General features: G+C 39.6%; 2 protein-coding genes across 8 annotated transcripts; one reads left to right on the top strand and one right to left on the bottom strand.

The window, feature by feature from the left end:
• Positions 1-466: 466 nt before the first annotated feature.
• On the bottom strand, positions 467-11672 carry snx16 (sorting nexin 16). 6 transcript variants are annotated; one of them, XM_034108379.2, is made up of 8 exons: positions 11295-11672; positions 10849-10935; positions 8081-8229; positions 7881-7950; positions 5831-5958; positions 5280-5408; positions 4256-4298; positions 3112-3200 (listed from the first exon to the last, which is right to left on the bottom strand). In XM_034108379.2, exons 1-7 carry the CDS (start codon positions 11670-11672, stop codon positions 4280-4282), a joined length of 960 nt encoding a protein of 319 aa, XP_033964270.1. In that variant the 3' UTR covers positions 3112-3200; positions 4256-4279. The 6 variants fall into 6 exon arrangements, with proteins under 6 accessions (XP_033964269.1, XP_033964272.1, XP_033964270.1 ...); XM_034108380.2 differs by having other exon boundaries at positions 4261-4298; XM_034108378.2 differs by lacking the exon at positions 4256-4298 and having other exon boundaries at positions 467-3200.
• A 79-nt stretch (positions 11673-11751) lies between these two features.
• Positions 11752-20727, top strand: LOC117465530 (leukocyte elastase inhibitor-like). Of its 2 annotated transcripts, XM_034108377.2 has the most exons (11): positions 11752-11834; positions 13690-13751; positions 14296-14483; positions 15589-15738; positions 18126-18266; positions 18437-18554; positions 18720-18862; positions 19189-19266; positions 19388-19477; positions 19568-19748; positions 20004-20727. In XM_034108377.2, the coding sequence occupies exons 3-11, from the start codon at positions 14301-14303 to the stop codon at positions 20228-20230; spliced, it is 1311 nt and encodes a 436-aa protein (XP_033964268.1). In that variant the 5' UTR covers positions 11752-11834; positions 13690-13751; positions 14296-14300; the 3' UTR covers positions 20231-20727. The 2 variants fall into 2 exon arrangements, with proteins under 2 accessions (XP_033964268.1, XP_033964267.1); XM_034108376.2 differs by lacking the exons at positions 11752-11834; positions 13690-13751 and having other exon boundaries at positions 14171-14483.
• Positions 20728-21526: the final 799 nt, after the last annotated feature.

Raw genomic sequence — 21526 nt, 5'->3', positions numbered from 1 at the left:
TAAGCGATTTTTTTCTCCAGAAAAACAAATATTTTGCATTTACACCTCAAGGGTGGAGCAACGTACAGCATTCGACAGTATTTTGCTTTGAATCTGCAATAAATATAATAATTTTTCCATGTCCCATTACCTGAATTCTCCCCGAATTTCGTAGAAACCACCGAACACGGCCAAAAGCACCGAACACGGCCAAAAGCACAACACATGTCTTAGCTATAAAATGCATTTGGATTCTGCTTTCTTGGTCATCCATCATACAGTACATCTGAAAGGCAATAAAAACCAAAAAATCCAATGGAACTACCCGTGAAAAGCTAGAGACCTTGTAAAATCATACCCCTGAATCATATAAGCTGTGCCATCATGTTCTTCAAGTATTTACTGCTCAGGCAGAATAGCCCCTTCTCCAGGGAATCTATTAAAGTAGTATTTTTGGAGTTACAGTTGAAAAGAAACTACATTAGTAAAGCAAGATTTTCATAAGTCATAAGAATTTATTACATTTTGAGAGCATCACACTTTTAAAAAATAGGACATACTGCAACTGTAAGCCCATATTATCTTAGCACTTCTTCGAAGAGACCCAATTTCACCCAAGCAAAAACTACTGATACCATCTCCTTTGACTTTAAATGTGAACAATTATACATGTGAACTCAATACATCATTCCACATTTAATTTAGTGAGTTAAACATTTATTTCTGATAAACATCTCTGCTATAGCATGGGCTACAGTATCTAAAGTATTCATTTCAGACCAGATTTCTACGTGAATTGTCCCTTTAAAATCCAGGACATTAATAGTGATACCAAAGTAGTGCAACTATGGGTGCATATGTGAACTTCAAATTAATTAATGCAATATTAAAAAACCATGTCTGTTCAGTCTATTCCAAACAACAACATACACGAGTGTCAATTAAAACATGATCTCCTTCAGAGGAACAACTTTAATTTCCTACCAACATCTCATGTTTTACACAAACCTATTCAAACACATAAAAAGAAACATTAAGTGAAAGATGTTCAAGGCACTTAGAATTACACGTGAAGGGAATTACCCCGAACAAAACCCCATATACATAAATGACATTAACACATAAGATCCAGTTGTGAATCGAGACAGATTCAGTGGTTGAAAAGGCACGTTTCCGTCGCAAACAAATGAAGGAGTAAAAAAAACATATCCTAGCAAACATGAGGGGTTGCCATTCATCCATAAAGTGCATAATTTGACCTATTCATAGGCCTCGTTTCAGACCATTTTACAATAGCTGTAGTAATTATACACTTCATTAACTCAAACCCGCATCTGGTCATTACACACTGCCACATGTGAAACCATTGCCCCTTCTCAAGTGTTCAATATGGATTTTGAGTATGAGGTTTAATTCTGATAACATGTACATCACAACCAGCCCTTCCTGAAAAGTAGTATAATGGTTCCTCATCCCATTTTCATTTTTGGCCTTGATCTCTAAAATCCGAGCCCGAGTTGTAAAAACGAATGTTTTTTGAACTCCTTTGTGTGTCAGGTCATAACCTGGTTATCAGGTAAATAAACACCACAAGCGGGGCTTTCTTTCTGCATTCCTTGACTGAAGCAGAGGTTCATCCTAAAATAAATAGACGATCGTGTTTCTAAAAGGACAGTTCACCCAAACCACTCCTCCGGGTATCTTGCAATGTATATTTTAGTTTTTATCTGCAGAGATTTTGAGGTAGCTGGCCCTTTCTGCTTCTACCAAAATATAATGGAGGTCAGCTACTCAGGATGTTACCCCCGGAAGGCGTTGTTAAGGCGTTATTATTTTAAAGATGGTGGTTCCATTAAAGACAGTCATACCTCTCGATTGACTGTGGATTTCTGTTTTTTTATATGCAATTTTCCAATACTTTGAGCACCAAACAACCATCAGTTCACATAAACTGTATCAAGAAGATTGAAAAACCCTTTTCGTAAAATGGGTGAACTGATCATTTTATATAGCTGCTTTACAATATCTAGTTAGACCTTGAGGAAACTGATACAATTCCAGGCTCAGTCTACACTTCCTTAACAGGCAAGGTGCCAGAAGAGGTTAAGTGTTGTAAATATTATGGACCTTTTTACATTAGCATAATCAATGTCGAAAAGCAAACTGATGCATGATAGTTTACATTACTTAAAAAGCAACAATGGGCCACGTTTCCTTGGGTTCTCTCTCTCTCAGTAGAGTACATTACATCTTTTGTAGTCTCTCGCAGGACTAAACTTTATAAAAAATCCACCATGGCACTAGAACATTAAGGGAATCTCTACTTTTAGATGCAAATCAGAAGTGAAAACAGTGAGGCTTCTCAAGGTCAGTCTATAGCCTGAATGAGTCAATGGCAGTACAAAGCAATGACATAATGTATTTGAATCAGAATCCATCCTCTGTGATACCCACCTGGTTACCAATGTGTATCCTGAGACTTCTCATGTATCCAGACTTTTTTTTATTCTGTAGCCACATGGGGGTGTTGTTTCTCTTATTTGAAGAGGGCCACTTGTCACAAGGAAGGAGCCATAAGGCAATGCACATTTGCAGAATCACGTGAGAAGATTCTACGATTGTCACAATTGTGAAAGTCTTCAAGTTATATATTTTTTTTGGCTTTGTGACCACAGGATCTGATTGATCCAATCGGACTGACGCAGTTCATGGTTCAAAAGTGAACAAGGAGTACTAAGAGTCCCTATTGAAAGCAGCCATGTAGTTCCAGATAAAGGTTATATTTTGTACAATTTGCACAAGCTCTTCGGAATGAAGTCCTGTGTATGGGAAGATAGAATGACCCGTAGATGGAATTATAATTGAAGCTGAACCAGCTGTTGTATATACAAATGTTTCCCTTTCAAACATATACACAGATAAAGGCTGCGCCAGATCCAGCTCTAAGAATAGAAGGTAAAACAGAGCCTTCAATCTGGAAGGGGAAATTGGTTTGTGGGAAGAAAAACACAAAAACGGGTGAAACCTCCACCTTTCTAAAACATTAGAAAGGTGGAGTGTTCTGGAGGAGGAGATGAGTGAAAAAAGAGAACCTGGGTTTTTGTTATTGTTCCAGCTTCTGGTGCTAAAGCTGAGTGACTTGGATGATCGGAGGGGATGTGCTGTGTGACGGCCCACACCAACACGCAGACGATCGCACCGGCTCGACTTCACACCTGCCACTAGAGAGAGGGAAATCACAGGAGAGGAAATCAATCCTCTCCACAAGCGTTTGATTCGAATCAAAAATAAACTGATTGTAAGAAAACTGAGAGAACCAAAGAGGAAATGTACAGCAGAGGTGAGTTGTTAATGTGGCCCGACTTGTGGGCCATCCTTGTGGGAGAAGACTGGTACAGTAGGGACATTATTTATGCTACAAAAACACTAGTAAGGATCTGTTACACGGCCAATGAAAACACAGCAGACAGATTTTGCTTCTGACTCTCCCATCTCACAATGCAAATGATTATATAAGATCCAAATCTAGGTCTTTATCGTCATATAAAACTAAGTTTGTTGAGAATAAAAACCAACCGACATCGTTTTGGCAAGATTTAGTTCTTACAGTATTTCTGCATGTCAAAACTGAAAAAATATGTAAGGAGGAAGAAAGAAGACCCACAACCCACAGTTCCCAGGGATTGACATCACCACGTGAAAGAGAGGCGCTCACAGCATGTATTAGTAACATAGGATGCAAGGGAGCAGCCACAAGGTTTACACAGCACAGAACACTGCAGAACAATAAATACACACCACGTTGGGGGCTAATCATTTTCAGGACTATCAATTCAAAAAGTAAACATTTTATTTTCTCCAATTTAAGAATGTATTTTGTGGCCTGAAGCCCTATCCTTTTAATCTCTGGAGTTGAAACAACTTTCTTTTAAGTTTGTTTCACTAAAGTTTTTCTGATTTGCACTGAAAGTGAACTGACCCCAACCTTAATAAACATCCTGTCTGCAAGCACATAAAAGATGAGTTTGTATTTTTTTTCAAGTAAAACCTAATACGATACTCAAATGTCATAATGTACTGCCCATATGGACAGCACATACAGCATGTGAGCATTGTAAAGCAACACGTGAAAATAATAGGAACCTGTGCTTTAATATCCTCATAGCGCAAAACAGGACAGATCCATTATAGTGGTAAACAGTGGGATGCATTTTACTGCAAAGAAGGAGACGGTGAGAAGGTATGTAGTGGAAGCCTGCTGAGCTATTCAAAATACCTCACATGTTATGAGGCTCTGTTTTCAGATAGGGGCGGCACTGCTGTGAAATGTGAGGGCAAAAAAAACACAAAAAGGGAAAGGGGAAAAATCAAATGAACAGTTGATGAAAATGACTATCCGTTTACAGACCTCCATGAAATTGATTGAAGGACAAATAAGATAATCATGGGACCACTCAGTGATGAAGGCTGGCATTTGACCCTGAAACTCCTTTAATTAAAACTCAGGGTTATTCATTCCTTTACCCAACATTATATCCAGCAAATAGGATCAAATTCTGAAAATGAACACTGATATCTTGCCCCGATGTGGATATGCAGATGCTAATCTATTGACTGCACTGTCAGTGGGTAATAAAAAGATATAGATAAAATATAGAATCAACTTGATGATGTCTCTGTACTGTCTGAAGTGATTTTTTTCTGGTAAGGACAAATAAATCAATGCAGTGCAAAAAAGGAGTCTAGAAGCTGGGGAGAACTGATTAATCAAAGGAAATTAAATTAGTTTTAGCAGTTTATTTTTGGGTTGTTGTTTTACTTATTTGAATACTTTTCCAACTATAATATGTAAGAAACAATCTCTTCCTATGTAATTTGATTGATAAAGAACAGACCCTCCATCTGTGTCACATTAGGTACTTCCAGTTTTTAATTGTGACAAATCCCTTTACTTCCATGAAAGGCAACTGTCTAATGGAAGAGTGGAGTTTCATTAGAAGCAGCAAGAAAAACAAGTGAAATTCCCCAGAAAATAATCAACAAACATTAGTGAAACATCAGTGCATTTGTAAAGCGTAGAAAATAATAAACCTGAAACCTAACGCTGTTACGCAGAAAACAAAGTGAAAGCTTTTCCAAAACAGCTATATTTGTGGGTCAAAGGGCATGAATGAGCCTTGAAACTATTGATGTAGCCTTCCGACCTCCTAACCTTTCCCTTGCCGTCTGAACTGCTTCCTATTGTTGCTTTTTGAAGTGCGTTTGGTTTCTTTACTTGTGTGGTGTTTGCGTTTTTTTACCCCGAGTCGTCAGGCACATCCTGATCCGCCTCTACAGCAGACGATTCCACATCTGGATCTGCGTCTGCGCTGTTCTCACTGCCCTGAGCTGACCGATCACACAGAGACCCTGGGCTCACACACTCACCACTGAGACACACAGAGACACACAGAGACACACACACACACACACACACACACACACACACACACACACACACACACACACACACACACACACACACACACACACACACACACACACACACACACACACACACACACACACACACACACACACACACACACACACACACACACACACACACACACACACACACACACACACACACACAACACACACACACACACACACACACACACACACACACACACACACACTCACACACACACACACACACACACTTCTTATTGACTTTTATTAAATGCCATTACGGAACACATGCTGTGAACCAGATGTGACTTTCTTGTCCGTAATTTGTTACATGTGTGTCCAACCCTCATTCCCATTGCATTTATTTATGTGTGTGTTGTGCACTGCTTTGACGTACTTCTCTAGTAGCAGGATGGCTTGCTCCCTTTCATCCAGTCTCCTCTTCAGGGAGGCGATCTCCTTCTGTTTTTCCTGCAGCTCCTTCTGGAGACGGTAATTGCTTTCCTCCAGAGTCTCGCAGAACGCCTGGAAAAAGAAGCAGCGACAGAGAAAGAAAATAATTGAAAATAGTTGCTGACTGTGGGAATAAAAAGGGACAAACTGACAGACAGAGGAGAAGACAAGATAACAATTCTTGATACTGTACATTAATCTCAAGACATGCGTTAAAACTATTTATAAACAGATTTCAACATGCGTGTTTAAGCGTTATTAAGTACTGCGTATCAATTTAAATGCTAAAATACGGTGCCCATGCGATACGTGAGGTTTGGCAGTAACCTGAAAATGATACCGCATTTTATCTTGAGCACAAATATTTGCATGCATACAAAATGGTCAGTCTTAAAGCACACAGAGTAATAGAGACATTAAGTTCAAAACAATAACGGCAGCAGAAAGAACAGCAAATGAACAGATGCATATACAAATATCATGGCAAACGTCTCCAGTTTTTTATTATCAGATGCATACAAATGTAGGATCTGACTCCCTCCAACAAGGCTGATTAAGTATAGAAAAAGATAATAAAAAACTATTTCAGCAAATAAGACATAAAATAAAAAATAAAAGCTACTATACTGGCATATATTTAGACATCAATAAAATACAAAATAAAGTTATTTATATTTGTGGTAATGATGTTATATTTATTATTTGTTTTATGATAGACGGTCATGTTGTAATATGTATATTTGCGGCATTTACTATCTCCTAAAAATTGCTGTCTACATGACATTTATATTATATTTTAGTATACAGTAAAAAATAAGGTGGTATAGTGAATCCATGGTGCACAAGCAAAGTTTCAGAATATCCATATTATAATAATAATAATAATACGTTTATTTATTGAACCTCCAATGCCTGCAGAGGAAGAGCCGCTGTCTTGTAGCATTGGTCAGAGTGTCCGTGTGGCGTCTCTGAGCTTTAAGGGCACAATGGTGTTGAATACAGTAAGTAAACAGATATGTGTCTGTCTGGTCCAGGTCGGAGAGGTCCGTGTGGCGGGCGAGAGTGAAGGCGTCACTCTTACTGCCCAGTGGGCAAATTGTGTCCAGTATTTCAAGGAAAGAAGGAACTGATGAAAGGAAAGAGATCGAAGCACTTCCTGATGCTGGAAGTAAGTGCTACAGCGCTGCAGTTGTTTAGGACTTGTTTTAGGACAGGGAAACAGCAGTCTCCTTGAAACTTGGGCTGCCCTTGAAGGGGTTAATCCTTTTAAAATATCTCCACATATCTGCCATGGGAAGTTAGTCTCAAACCGCGCATAGAATGTCTTTGGTTAATCTTGGGGGGATGCAGACATTACCTCAGTCCTATAGGAATTAATGAAACTCTAAACAGGAGCTCTCAGCACCTCAAAACACCAGACCGGTGCAACGTATTATTTTACCCACGCAGCTACCTTTCTTTCTTCCCAAGCTTCCAAATTAATGTGTTTTTTTTTATTTGTGTGACATTAAGGTGGAGTTATTATAATCTCATATATAAATATTTATGACTATTACACCTTAAATTCAAATAGGCGAAAATGCTAAATACTTGCCTGTGAGTATTTGCATCCAAACTATTTATACTGGCAGCGATGTGAACGTGTGATAGTTTCAATATTTGTTCAATAAAAGGTTCAGAAATTAGTGCAATGGCAGAGGACCAACTGCCAGGATACTTTTGACATAGAGAAGAGAATGATGTTGCTTTTCTGCAATATTTGTAAGACTATTATTAAGAACATATTAACATGCCGATTAATCCCGCGTTGAAAAATAACTAGCGTGTAAAGGCTTTAAGGTTTAAAAAAAGCATTCTCTATACTTCCTGCATGGACCAAACTCATTCAGTTCTCAAGCTACTGTATTCATTATCAATCCCTAGCTTTTCTAAAAGGCCTTGAAGTAGCATGGATAGCAGCACAGACACACATTAACATGTATTTGCACACTTACTCTGCTTTCCTCGAGACTATCGAAAGGCCCAGGTGGGTCATCCAGACACAGAAACTCTCTCACTGCCTGGCTGTCAAGAAGAACAGATAACAGAAATAAATACTTAAACAAAAAAAAGTAGGAGTTGATTATTGGGCGACACAAAAGGCTGAATGATTCCATTTAAAACATAAGAATTGCAGCGTGATCATGTGACATACGAGTTGGCAATGTCCTTGTGTGCAACCAGGTTTTGCAAAAAGGCCTGTAGTCCTAGCTGTCTGTCTTCCAGGAAGTCTGTGTCATAGTTGTCTTTGAACCACCGCTTGGGAGGCAGCGAGAGGCGGAAACCTGGAAACATATCCTTAAGCTAAAACAAAAACAAAGAGAGAGGAATTAGTATCAGCAGGATAGTTTGAAAAACATTCACTGTTTGAGACAATATGAGGTTATTGATATGCATTGACGTGATGCAGGGACAAGAGACGAAGATAAATAGTACATTTAGCTTTTCTCTGTCACTATTTATTTAGAATTACTTGCCTTGATCAAAGTAATAAAGCAAGGCTGCTATCCTCCTATTGTTATCCCTTATTAGAAAACCACATTGTAATAAAAATGTGCATATTGTCCCATGTAGTACAAGCTTAAAAGTCACAGGTTATTCATTGAAATGTATGTATGCACCATGAACACTAAAGCAAATTCCTTGTGCGTAAACCTACTTGGCAATAAACCTTATTCTTACTGGGATTTTTTACAATTTTGATGGCTAAGAGGAAGTTGCTGGCAATGACCCTTTTAGATCTCATTCCAACAATGCTCTTACAATTATGTATAACACCAGAAATAGATCTGAAATGTGCATTTCAGTGTCTGGCGCAGAAGTAGGAGTAAACACATCAAATACCAATAATTGGGGGTTTTCCATTGACTGTATATTGTTATGTAGGTTTGTGTGCATGTAAATGGTCTGCAAAGGCTTAAATCCCTCCAGAGGGATCGTCTCTCAAAACAAATGAGCATAATATGTCCTGTTTTAGAAAATACAGTAATTGTGAAGAAACAAGTGTCTGTACCTCTGGATCACCAGTGAATGGCATTCTTTCCTCACAAACCCATAGTCAGAAATGTCCTCTAATGATAAAACTTGCTTGAGGTCAGTTTGCTCAACAAGAGGTGTGTAAAAGGTCTGTGTCTGATGAATAGCACATGCCTACTTGTTTTCACATTAGTAGCCATGTGTATATACGAAGAGTAACGCATGTGTGTTAGCAGCTCATAATCCACATTATACATAAAATAAATCATTGTTAATTCTGTTTCAAATTTGTTTAGTTTTTCTTGTAAAAATAATGTTAAAGTACGCGATTGATAAGCAGTATTTGTAATTAACGCATTATTTTCCTCAATTACATGTGCGTGTTTGGCAATGTACGCAGAAGGCAAGTCCTCTTAAATTACATTGAGTGCTTTTTGCAGCGCTTCTAGATAAATACACATAGAAATATCATCCAAATGTTTATGTGACACACTGACATTTCCAAACACTTAAACGTAGCCTCGTTACGGTACACGCACGGCATAAGGCCATCAAGCACAGCATAATCGTTACAGCTGCAACAGCGGTAATTAAAGTTTAAAAGTCTCAAAAATGCTACAACTACTGTCACAAACTGGATGAATGTGACGTATTTTGTTAAAGGAGGATGAAAGCGTAATTAAGGAGCACTATTGGAGTGACTTTTATGGTTATTGGACTCAGGATTCATTCATTTGGATTCCCGCTGTATGAAGAAATTAAAGGACGGCGCGGAAGTGGAAACAATTCACGAAGGGATTAAACTGTTTAAAACACATGCTCAAAGTAAGCCAGATTTTGCCGATGTGTTTATGTGGATTCAAAAGTCGTAAATAATCTACAAAATGAAGGAGACCGATCTGATTGGAGCAACTGACAAATAATCCAACTGAAACCGGCATGGACAATGACTATGTTCTAAAAATGCGCTTATCCAGAAAAGCCTGGTTTGGACACCTTACGGGCAGAAGAAACATTTCTATTAAAGAAAGAATTATACATTTCTGTCTTTGTATGCCTTTAATAGCTACTAACTTGAATTTTTATTCAAATTAATGAATAATAAAAAAAAAAAAGTCTAAATATAATATTTGGCCTCAAATCATCTGAGGCCTGGTGCCCCCCCCCCAGGCTGGTCTAATGGATAGTGAGGCGGGCTGATGATCAGAAGGTTGCGAGTTCAAATCTTGCCTGGAACACCACCACTAGTGTGCCCTTGAGTAAGGCACTTAGCCCTCGGTTACTCCAGGGAGAATGTCCCTGTAATTGGTCATTGTAAGTCGCTTTGGAATAAGGCGTCTGCTAAATGCCTAAATTGTAAATTATATTTTTGGGAGAATAAACCCCACAGATCCTCAACTCCGGTGTGTTTCACTCATTAACAACGCAACACAGAGCAACAAGAACATTGTCTACAGTTGTAAACACTGCTGTTCCCCTTGTTGAAAACATTCTTGCCTGGGGTTACTGTTTATGAATCAGTCAATTGTGCTTTTCTGTAATCAATATTTTACGGGCTTTCAAAGATCATAGAATGCTTTTTCGTTACAGCTTTCCATCCGTTATCTTCTCTTGTTGTAGATAATTTTCCTTCACAAAGTATCACATGGCTCTTCCCTTTTGTAATCTGTGACCAAACTGTCCTTTCCGAAACCACGAGAGACCTGCTCCCCTAGTTGGCTCTGGCCTGTTGGCTATTTGGGAACAGAAGCCTTCTTTGTGAAGCTCTGATTAGTTCCACAGTGCAACTCAAAAACAAAAGAAGACATGCTGAAAGCAATACTTTAATGGGTAAAAAACTGTCTGCAAAAAGAACAAAATTAAGCTTCAGATAGGCTTGATTTGGGAGAGGTCATACTTTCCACATTGACGTGCAAACATATGTAAATACAACACACCCAAACATACCTTGTCGTTGAGTCTGGAGAAGTCTGTGTACCTTCGAAAGACAACCCAGCTCTCATCTGCAGTCTTTCTTACCAGAACTTTAAAGACCTGCAGCAAAGAAAAAAAGTCTCGTTTATAACTACAAAAGTATAGAGTTCTTGCATTTTGCTAAGCGCATGTAGATTCTTTGTTTCAAATTAATAATGTGTGTTGAGTAAATATTGACATTACACTTTTTTATCTTTAGTATGCATCATTCTGTATGCTTGTCCTCAATGAACATGTGTTTTCTCATGTGTTTATCCTGCCACTGGAAACTTAAACAAACTGATCAAATGTGCTGCCAATCTAAAAGTCCTTATAGGCTTAAAAAAAACTTAGCATTTTAACATAGCTGGAGAGTTGTGCGACAGATATAAATAATCAAAAAGGCTGTCTTGATGCAGGCTTGTTTTCTGGTTTCATACCGTGAATTTAGCCCTCTCCTCCATGACCTCATACCCCAGTAAAGTGGGAGTAATAGGCCTGTCCTCGTCTAGCTGACTTTGAGCAGGATCTGATATGGAGCGGGGACAGCTGGAGTACTCTATGGAGGGCTCCAGAGTGCCGTTCACCCTGGCCCGCGTGACAGGGCTCTGGGAGGGTGGTGGTGTCCTGCTCCGGCTGCCGCAGCGTGAGTGGCGCTGGGAACCTAACAATCCACATTCTCTTTCGTTGTTCTCCCCGGCCAAGCTGTTTGAGACGCTGCCCAGAGACGAAGCTCGCTGTGGTCGTCTCAGCTTTCCGTTAACTCCTGACAAGGCTCTGCCCATCGGCACAGGTACAGGCACAAAGGGTGATGCCATCCTTCTGAGCTGCGTACTCCTGCCCCGCCACAGCAGTAGTCAACAAGGCTCTTCACACTGACCTTGCTCCGTTGCCGCTGTGTGAGGAAGTGCAGCAGCCCTCGCCCTGAGAAGCTGATGAAGACTCTGAGCACCCTACACAACAAAGAAAGGAATCATTTGGTATGTTTATTGTATTTATCATGATCAAAATGAACTTCCCTTAACACAGCCTGCATAAATGGGAAACTCTGATTCCCTTTAATCCCAATATTAAAGAAAGGATCTGTCAGCCAACATCATCCTGAAATAAGGGTACCAGACTGTGAGGGCAGATGAATTATTGACATGTCATTTATCATTTATGGGTTTGTGCATTATGTGTAAAATTCATGACGGAAAAACCCTGTGAAGATCTGTAGGTAAAGTCTTTCAGATCGTCTTGTCAATTGATTAGCTTTTATGCATTTGTTCCATTAGAAGCCCGACCACTCCCATCTGCAATGCTGCAAAAAGGATGGAGTCAGTAGCTTTGGTTTGAGATAAAGAAAGAGGAACCTGCTTGTTGGTTGTCGTGCAAGAGCAGGCCTGGGATAGATTACTGATCTTACTGAGAGGCTGTCAGTTACCTGTCAAATGATGTTTGAAGCCAGCTGTTAAAAGCCAGCCCTGTGTCTCTGGATGATAAATTATAAAAAACACTAACACAATATTACACATGTCATATAATAATGCCAAAATAAAAATGTCATATCGTGGCCGGAGAACAAAAGGAAGAAGCATATGGAAACTATGAATATATAATTAAAAGACTGAATGGTAAAAGGAGTTAACAGAATTAAAAAGGTTACATTTATTGCTCATGCTGCTTACTCAGTCTTGACTGCAGCTATTAAAAAGAACACATGACGACAGAGCTTGGACTAGGTCCAGCATGACAACAAAACGTTGGCTATCTGATATCTTACTTTAACTATACTTTTAAGCTGCTGTTGATGTAGGTAGCGTTTGGGAGGGAACGTTAGCAAGCAAGCTAACTAAACGACGACTAATGACGTCCTGAAAACTACGAACTCCGTCACCAAAATGTTGTAATGTAACGCTAGTATTTGTATAACAGCGCTGCTTCTCGGTTAACATGAGGCACAACGTGTAGCCAAAATGGTCAATATTACCGTTAAGCTCTGTAATGTAGTAAATACTGAAAAAAGAAGAAGAACATCACAACTTAAGTCACGTCAACAGCTACTGCTAACGCTAGCAGCCCTACTAACCTTAACGGTTGCTTGCGATTCACACCCGCAAAAAGTGAATGCTAACACACATTGTGTTTAAAACGAAAGCTTTAAAACGCTGAATTATAATACACTCATGCCTTATCTAGGAGCAATTCACAATCGTCGGTTGAAAGTTTTCTTTAATTTTGTTTCAGGTATGTTGACACGCTAAATAGACATCTTTTTGGACGTCGTTTGGTGTGTCCTCCACACCATTGAGAGAACCTGGGATATAAGGCTATCATTGCCTTCACGTTAGCTAGTAAGCTAGGACAGCCTATGTGCACAAAGCTGACGCATGATGACACCAGTTTTAGCTTACCGTAGAAGGCCAGTATCCGTCCCCTTCAGAAAGTAAGGTTATTATATACATAAAGCCTGATGTCTTGATATCCTGTTGCTGTTAATCCTCTGCAATATCTCCTCTCCTGTCTTCCTCATGTTTACTCGCCTGGATTCTGACCAAGACAGGTACAGTGCTTTAAGATAGCCACTGGAGGGCGCTGTAGGATACATAATACTGAACGTGAAACGATTTGAATCCATAGACTGTATGCTTGAATCCAATAAAAACCCATTCATTATTGCATCCATCCATCTATCTATATTTGTTATGGAACTGTGGAGTGTCTGTGGTTAGCACAAATCACACCCATGTACACCCTGTAGCCAAAACATAGGGTGGGTGTGTCTTTTTTGCTGATGGGTGTGATCTATACTTTCTCAGTTGTTGCCATGCCTACATAACTTGGGTGTGTCAGATATTTTTTTTAAAGTGAATCATTCCACACCGTCTTGATCCCCTGAAGAAGAACCTCTGTCAGTAAGTTGATGTTCCTTTTTGCAATTTAATTTAGTTGATTTTGTTGAAAATGATTGTAAAGGATAACAGCGGTCAACCAGGTTAATGCCACTAACAGTTCCTGATTTACAGCATTCCCTTTTCACCTGGTTCCCAAAGGCAATAGGTGTAGACTATTGATGCAATACTAGGTACTTGATCAAGTACCTAATATGATTTATATTTACCGGTAAGTGACAAGATTTTGAAATAGAATTTGGAACAATAGAGATTTGTCTGCACGTCTGGGGAAGGGAGAGCATTTTTGGGTAACAGTGCAGAGGTGTAAAATAAAACACAATTGCAAAAGCTGCTAAAAATTGATAACATACACAAATTATAAAGTTGGCAACTCTTACCTCTTATCAGGCTAAAAAAGACTGATTTATATAAATGTAAAGCTTTTATTTAAAGCTTTTTTAATTCACATAATGGCTCAACCTTATCTAAACAGGTAAGTGCAAGTATTCACAGAAAGGTTTGCTACAGTGTATAATGCAGTCATTTATGTTCTGCTCTGTATCAGACACAATGTCGACATCAGCCCCATCCAAGATATCCAAGGCCAACACCACCTTCGCTCTGGACCTTTTCAAAAAGCTCAGTGATGCCGACAAGACCGCAAATATCTTCTACTCCCCCTTCAGTATCTCTTCAGCCCTGGCTATGGTGATGCTGGGGACCAGGTGCAAAACATCTGCACAGATGTCAGAGGTACAGTACACACACACTCACATTGTGAAAATGAACAGCAAAATATTTTAGTTCTCGAGCTAACACACCCATTTGGAAGTGTTTCTACTGTACAGGCACGCATTCAAATGTCGTTACAAGTGGGTTGATGATGGTGTTGGAATTTTTCAATCGTATTATTGTATGAAGAAAAATAGGCCTGGGTTTGGGTTATAAGCTTCATCATATGCACAGGTTTTATTCTTATTAAAAGAAAATTCATTCTCCAATCAATGTTAAAAGCATTGGTTTAAGGACTTGTTTTTAGACAAAGAATGATATGAGAGTTGATGTGAGGTGAATTCCTACTGGGAGAACTTGCAGAGTCAGGGTGTGGTAGAGAAAGTGCCTGCACATGCAATAATAACTCTTTCTGTCTCCCAGCAACAGTAAGAAAGGGCAGGGATCTGTTTAATCTTGCCTCGGGTTACAGGGAGAGGAGTACTTAATTGAGTTAGATACGAATATTTTCCATTTATAAAACTCAAATACACATCTAAAAAGGATAAAAACTATGAAGTATAACTTGTATGCACCGCAAACCAAAGCACATTTACACCAACTTATTATATATTATATTACAGTGCTGTAAAATAACTTAGATACAGGAAAAAGAGATGTGAGTTGGAAAAGTGGTCCCCCTATCATTTTATTTTATGGCAAATGTATTTTATGGGATGGAATGCAAACTTGGCCCCCTGTATTAGACAAATGCCTTTTTTTGTTTTTTATGGAGTAACAATTCAGCCTGATGAATATAGGGCCATGAAAAGAAACAGCCAAAGCAAGGGGCAGCTTCACAGTTATGATATGAGTGTTGACCGTGTATGATGAGTTCACAATGGAATATTACTTGGAGGGATTTTGTTGTAATCCTGCCTGAGAGTCATCAGTCTGGCAGACGAAAACGTGCATGTGCATGCATGCCTTGATGACTCAACATAAGAGTTTATTTTCTTAATCCAGCCACTAGAGAGTGCTTTTGCAAGCCTTGGTATTGGTAACCTGTGCAATGAACTGCCCTGTAACACTGCTCTTCTTCTACATTGATCCACCTGGTTTGAAAAACTTCCGTTTGCCCCCCCAGGTCCTGTGTTTTACTGAGACCCAGAAACCAAAGGAGTTAGGAGCAGAGACAACATCATTGCAGTCGCCAATGCAGTCGCAGATGCAGATGCGGATGCAGATACAGGAGCAGATGCAGAAGACCAGCAGACTGCCACAGTATCTGCGCAAGGTGGTAACAAAGTCAAATGAAAATAAACTATTAATTATAATGCACGATTAGGTTGTCTGTTGAGATGATTGAAGATTTGTGTTCCAAAGTATTTCACACTTATTTCCCCACTGATGATTTGATATTGTAATATATGTTGGATTCGCTTCAGGTGTGGCAGGAAACACTACCACTTTGTCAGAACCTTCCAATAAATACAGAGGCAGCTTTGTACAAAATATAGGGCAATCTTTATTTTAACAACACAGTTAATTGGTAAGAGGAGAGGAGTGAACAAGAGGAAGCGAGTCCACGGGGCACCAGGAACCCGCACTAGACTGTGGAGTCCACTTTTAAATACACTTCAGCAGGGCTAGTTTTACTAGCGTTTAACGCGGCACACCACACCAAGAACACGGCATGCAAACACCCTCTGCCGGAGGCACACCACTAGGCAAAATGAACACACACAGCACACACACACTGCAATGACCCAATCAACAATTTAGGGCGATCCTTGTTAATTACACAACTTTGATCGGTTTACATTTTGTGCAATGCTTTTGTATTTTTCCCCTTCGATTCGGAGAAACAAATATTTTTTCTGAGTAAAGGATGGCAGAAGACACTACACTACCCAGAATCCACAGCTATCGTTTGGACTACACCATGTGCTCGGTTTGACAAACCCCGTTTTTTCTTCTTATTATGGGAAATACGAAAACGTCTTTTAAAACTACAACTCCCAGTAGAGACGTGCCATATAGAACATGTTGCAAAACACAATAGCCAGCATGTGTAATTCTGGGGACGGGGTGGGGGACCCGTTCAAATCCAGTTTTGGACAGTCTGCTGTGGTTCCATCCCATTTCAAGTGCTGTTCGAGAATCGGCTTAACCCTCGGAGCACACTCTCCAATCACAGAGCTTGAGGACTATCACGGGGTTTGTCAAACAGAGCACATGGTGTAGTCCAAACGATAGCTGGGGATTCTGGGTAGTGTAGTGTCTTCTGCCATCCTTTACTCAGAAAAAACATTTGTTTCTCCGAATCGAAGGGGAAAAATACAAAAGCATTGCACACAATTTAAACCAATCAATGTTGTGTAATTAACAAGGATAATCTGGTGTTTTTTAGTCGATGAGTAGTGCAGATATCACTGTAAAATCAATCGACAGTAAGAGGAATACTTACTTCCGGGTGTACAATTATCCGTTATCCAATGGGAATGGACGGTCACATTGCCTTTAAGGGCAGCCGACACAAACGAATGCCGTGCTTCCATGAGCGTCAAATCCCGACGCCTAGGAGCGTCACAATTGGACGCCACGGACACTGACCAAACGTCGCTCCTGGACGCTTAGGGAGTGAGAGTGTGTTGCTATAGGAGGTAACAGGCCTCCCGATCCTGACACTCTAACGTCTTTCCTGTCTGGCTGTCTTCGTCGCCGGCAGCTCTATCCGCTGCGAACGACACCATCCCACCCAAAAGAGTGCCGAGTCACATGTAGTGTCCTCCAACCTCCATTCACAGTTCTCCACTGCCTTTTCTCTCTCCGCTGTCAGTTTCCCAGCTGTGAGTTCCTCCGCTTATTAACACACCTGTTTCAGTTCAGTTAATCAGTGCCCATGCAGGCGCATTCACGTCACAATATGCTTTGATGCATCTTTAAAAATGTCATTAGAAATCTATAATTTGGAAGTATGATGTGAAGCTCAAAAACTGTAAAACAAGCTATTAATGCAGTAGATGGAAAATGTTACGATCTCTACAGAAACAAAAGCCTTTAATCCTAAATAGTATTTGGTCCACAATGAACAAGAGACAATGAAATAACAAAACAGTGGGTCATTGTGTGTGAAAATGCTTAAAAAGTATAAATGCTAATGGTGTTAGGCTTTTTGGATGGACTGTCTTTGCATATTATTCATTTCAAAAAGGTGCTGTGGGCCTAATAGGGAAAAATGTACTTTTTACAGTATTACGGGTTCCACAGATGAATTTTTTTAATGGATTTTTTGTCAAAGCACTTAAGATATTCATTGCTATCGGGATGCTAAGAGCATTCCATGGAATATAACAAAAAGTGTATCTCGAGCCGGTTTCTGAAACTTACCTACCCCACCTTTAAATAAAATAAAATGGACTACAATTTGGCCTACAGTATGGATTCATGAACAATAACATTTAAAAGTGCTTACAGCTTTAATGTTCTCCTTTGGTAATGGTTACCTTAATAATCAACATACAGTAACTGTAGCATTGATAACAAGGGAAAATTATTTTGGTGTCTGTTCTAATCATTAAATGGGTAAGCTGTTCAAAAGGCCAATGAGCCGCATGGGAGTTGTCTTTTATAGCACTAGTTCACTGTTTTTATGGAACTTCTTCTCTGGCTGTTTTGCAGTGCCTGAAGCCTGAGAAAGATGAAGATGAGGTCCACACAGTCTTCTCCAAACTTCTGAGTGAGCTCATCAAGGATGACGCTCCGTATGCCCTCAGCCTCGCCAACAGGCTTTACGGAGAGCAGTCCTACCAGTTTGTTGAGGTGGGTGTATTCCTTTGTGATCCTCCACTAACGTTTTATTTGAAAATCCGGGATAGCCAGGTGTATCATACTTGTATAAAACTCATGCAAATTATATACTATTCTTAAAGTATTTCTTAACTCAAGTTCAAAGCATAATGAGTCTTAAAATTTGCTGTTTATCATTCCAGCGTTTCTTAGAAGAAACCAAAACGTACTACAGTGCTGAGCTGGAGTCTGTGGACTTCAAAGCCAGCGCAGAAGCAGTCAGGGTCAACATCAACAGCTGGGTGGAGGGGCAGACGCAAGGTACAGCTCACAATAACTCATACACTCGCACATTTCTTTTTTGCCTACCTTTTTGTTTTCAGATTTTATATTTAAATGCTGTAAAGGTGGATCAAAAATGTAATTTGGCTGTAAACATTGCTAGCTGCCTTAACGATGGTATCTTCTTTCCTTTCTGTTCACCAGGTAAAATTAAGGATGTGCTTGCCGAGGGTGTGGTGGATAACATGACCACGTTGGTGCTGGTCAACGCCATCTACTTCAAAGGGAAATGGGACAAACAATTCAAGGAGGGTTCTACTGTTGATGCGCCGTTTAAAATGAACAAGGTAACACTGCAGAAAAACTGGGTGGTTTCTGTTCTTTTGGAAATGATTAGGCAGTTAACCTGACCATATTTCTAATCCAATTGCAACCCAGTTTGTTAGGAGTAGGGAAAGCAGCATAAACCAGATGTTCTTGGTATTTTTTAAAGTTATTTATTGATGGTATTCAGATCAAATGGACTTTGATTGGAATATGATGGATATTCAATCTGCAATTCTGCAGATTGAATACTTTGACTTTTAGCACCCTATGGGACAATTGATATTTTCATATGATGGGACGATCACTCAAAAGGAAAAGTGCTTGTTGTGTTTGCTGCTTTCCTTAGAATGACTCCAAATCGGTGAAGATGATGCAAGAGAAAAGTACATTTCTTATCACATCCATTACCGAGTTCAACTGCCAGGTAATATACATGATAATGTTTTTTTTTTTTAAAACAATAGATTTATGTATGTTAAGCAAAATTCCATACCTTTAACAATTTGGTGATTAGATTCAAAATGAAAAATTGAATGTTTTGACAGATCCTGGAAATGCCTTATAAAGGGAAAGACCTCAGCATGCTCATCTTCCTGCCCAATGAGATCGAGGACGAGACAACGGGCCTTGAGAAGGTAGAACCAGTCTATGGGTAGAACACAGACACATACCGTTAACAAATGCACAAACTGGCACACTAATAAATGATATTGTCTCCACACTAGCTGGAGAAGGAGCTGACCTATGAGACATTTGTGGAGTGGACTCGCCCAGACATGATGAGTGAAACTGATGTGGAAGTGAGGCTGCCTCGATTCAAGATGGAGGAGTCGTGTGACTTGAAAGAGATCCTGATCAGCATGGGCATGGTGGACGCTTTTGATGTCACGATGAGTGACTTTTCAGGTGAGTCGTTTGCCATAAATATATATACTGTATATAAACAGCATCATTACTTTAAGAGCACAACATTTCTAAACAGACAAATAAAAGAGTAACACTTTTCCATGCAGAAATAAATACAAGGATGTCTTTCAAAAGCCAAAAAGGTTGCATTTGACATCTAATCAAGCTTCAAGAAAACATTAGTTCTGTAAAACACAAGATTGCCTGTATTACTTATAAAGCTTGCATCATAAATCATTTCTCCTCTGCTGACAGGCATGTCCCCAGCAAATGACCTGGTAGTGTCAAAAGTCGTCCACAAGGCTTTTGTTGAGGTCAACGAGGAGGGAACTGAGGCTGCTGCTGCCACTGCTGTCATACTAACAGAACGCGCTTTATTGGTTCCGGTTACGTTCATCGCTGACCACCCCTTCCTCTTCTTCATCCGACACAATGTCACCAAAAGCGTTCTCTTTGCTGGCCGATACTGCTCCCCTGAGTGAGCGCTGCTGTATGTCTTGCAGGCACAAAGACAAGTTAAGGGCCCTGCACTCCTCCTACATAAATCAATAATTTATAATACTTTAAAAGCTCATTTGTTCTTTTTTAAATTGCTCTTACCATGTTTATGTTAGCAAAATAATACACTAAAGCAAATTCCTGTGTTCCTGGACTATATTTTCCAACCATCCACTAGATTCGGTCTTTGCCCGTGTTTTTCTTGACACCCTGCCCACATTCTCCTTCTCTGTGATCCACGTCCTATTTTCACATTCCATTCATTATATTATTCATTCATCTGTCACAAGTGGAACGTTTAGCAATTGTTTCCCACAGTCTGAATAACACATTTTGGTCTAAAATGTCATTATTTCTTCTGTCCATATATTGAGTGTATATGAATAATCTTTTCCTGTAATTGAGTATGAAATAAAATGGTCTTACTTCTGTCTATGCAATCTGAATGTCTTACAAATCATGGCGTTCTCGTCTTTATCTAGAGAGAATATATCAATTATATAAAGTGTTAATTATGAAGAATAAAGAGTCTTTTGCAATATTTTTGTTTTCGTCATATTGTTTCGTGAAGTAGAAACAAATCAGTAGAAATAAATCATGAGAGGATAAATCTAAGCAAAGGTAGTCTGCAGTCCATATTGCTGGGCTCAAACAAATAATACAAATATTGGAGAGGTCCTTTTCCTAGTATGTATGATCCACTTGTGCCACACCACAAAAGTAACCAAACATCGTGAAAAATAAAAACTAGTGCTGTCAAAATTATCGCGTTAACGGCGGTAATTAATTTTTTGAATTAATTGCGTAAAATATTTAACGCATGTGCAGAATGGCCTGCCCCATACGTGCCACCAGTGGCAGCGCCAGGGTATGGCTGGGGTAGGCTACACCCATACCAAGAAATGGCTTAGCCCCACCATGAAAAATGATGTTAAAGTAAGCTAAATAAAGTCTGCGAACTCGCGCGGAGTAAATTGCACAGACAGCAGTTAGTAAGATTGATTTCAGTAGCCACGGTTTTGAAAACGTTTGTCACGTAGTGATCGTCTTCTCAATAGAACATCTTTGATAACGGCGTGGTGTTGTTGCAGGAAGTCCCGACGGAGAATACTTTTGCTGTAGTACAGGGCAGAGCCATATAATAGTAATAATATGGCTCTGGTACAGGGGTGCACATAACTGGTACGCAGGCTATGTACGTAATCTGAAATGCGTACCGTCACTTGTGTCACAAAGCGCATTTGCGTACTTGTGAAGCTTTTCCAGAAGGCGGTTAGATC

This window comes from Pseudochaenichthys georgianus, chromosome 20 (genome assembly GCF_902827115.2).
Source record: "Pseudochaenichthys georgianus chromosome 20, fPseGeo1.2, whole genome shotgun sequence".
Lineage (NCBI taxonomy): Eukaryota > Metazoa > Chordata > Actinopteri > Perciformes > Channichthyidae > Pseudochaenichthys > Pseudochaenichthys georgianus.
This window is presented reverse-complemented; position numbering and strand designations above follow the sequence as displayed.

Bases quoted from the DNA above. Each gene is read 5' to 3' on its own strand.
- snx16 (XM_034108378.2), bottom strand. From the start codon at position 11,672: ATGGCATCACCCTTTGTGCCTGTACCTGTGCCGATGGGCAGAGCCTTG. The intron at 8,230-10,848 runs GTATGTTTGGGT...TTTTTGTTTTAG, and splicing joins TCTCCAGACTCAACGACAAG to CTTAAGGATATGTTTCCAGG. The intron at 5,409-5,830 runs GTACGTCAAAGC...TGTGTGTCTCAG, and splicing joins GCCATCCTGCTACTAGAGAA to TGGTGAGTGTGTGAGCCCAG.
- LOC117465530 (XM_034108376.2), top strand. From the start codon at position 14,265: ATGCAGTCATTTATGTTCTGCTCTGTATCAGACACAATGTCGACATCA. The intron at 14,484-15,588 runs GTACAGTACACA...TTGCCCCCCCAG, and splicing joins CATCTGCACAGATGTCAGAG to GTCCTGTGTTTTACTGAGAC. The intron at 18,555-18,719 runs GTACAGCTCACA...TCTGTTCACCAG, and splicing joins GGTGGAGGGGCAGACGCAAG to GTAAAATTAAGGATGTGCTT.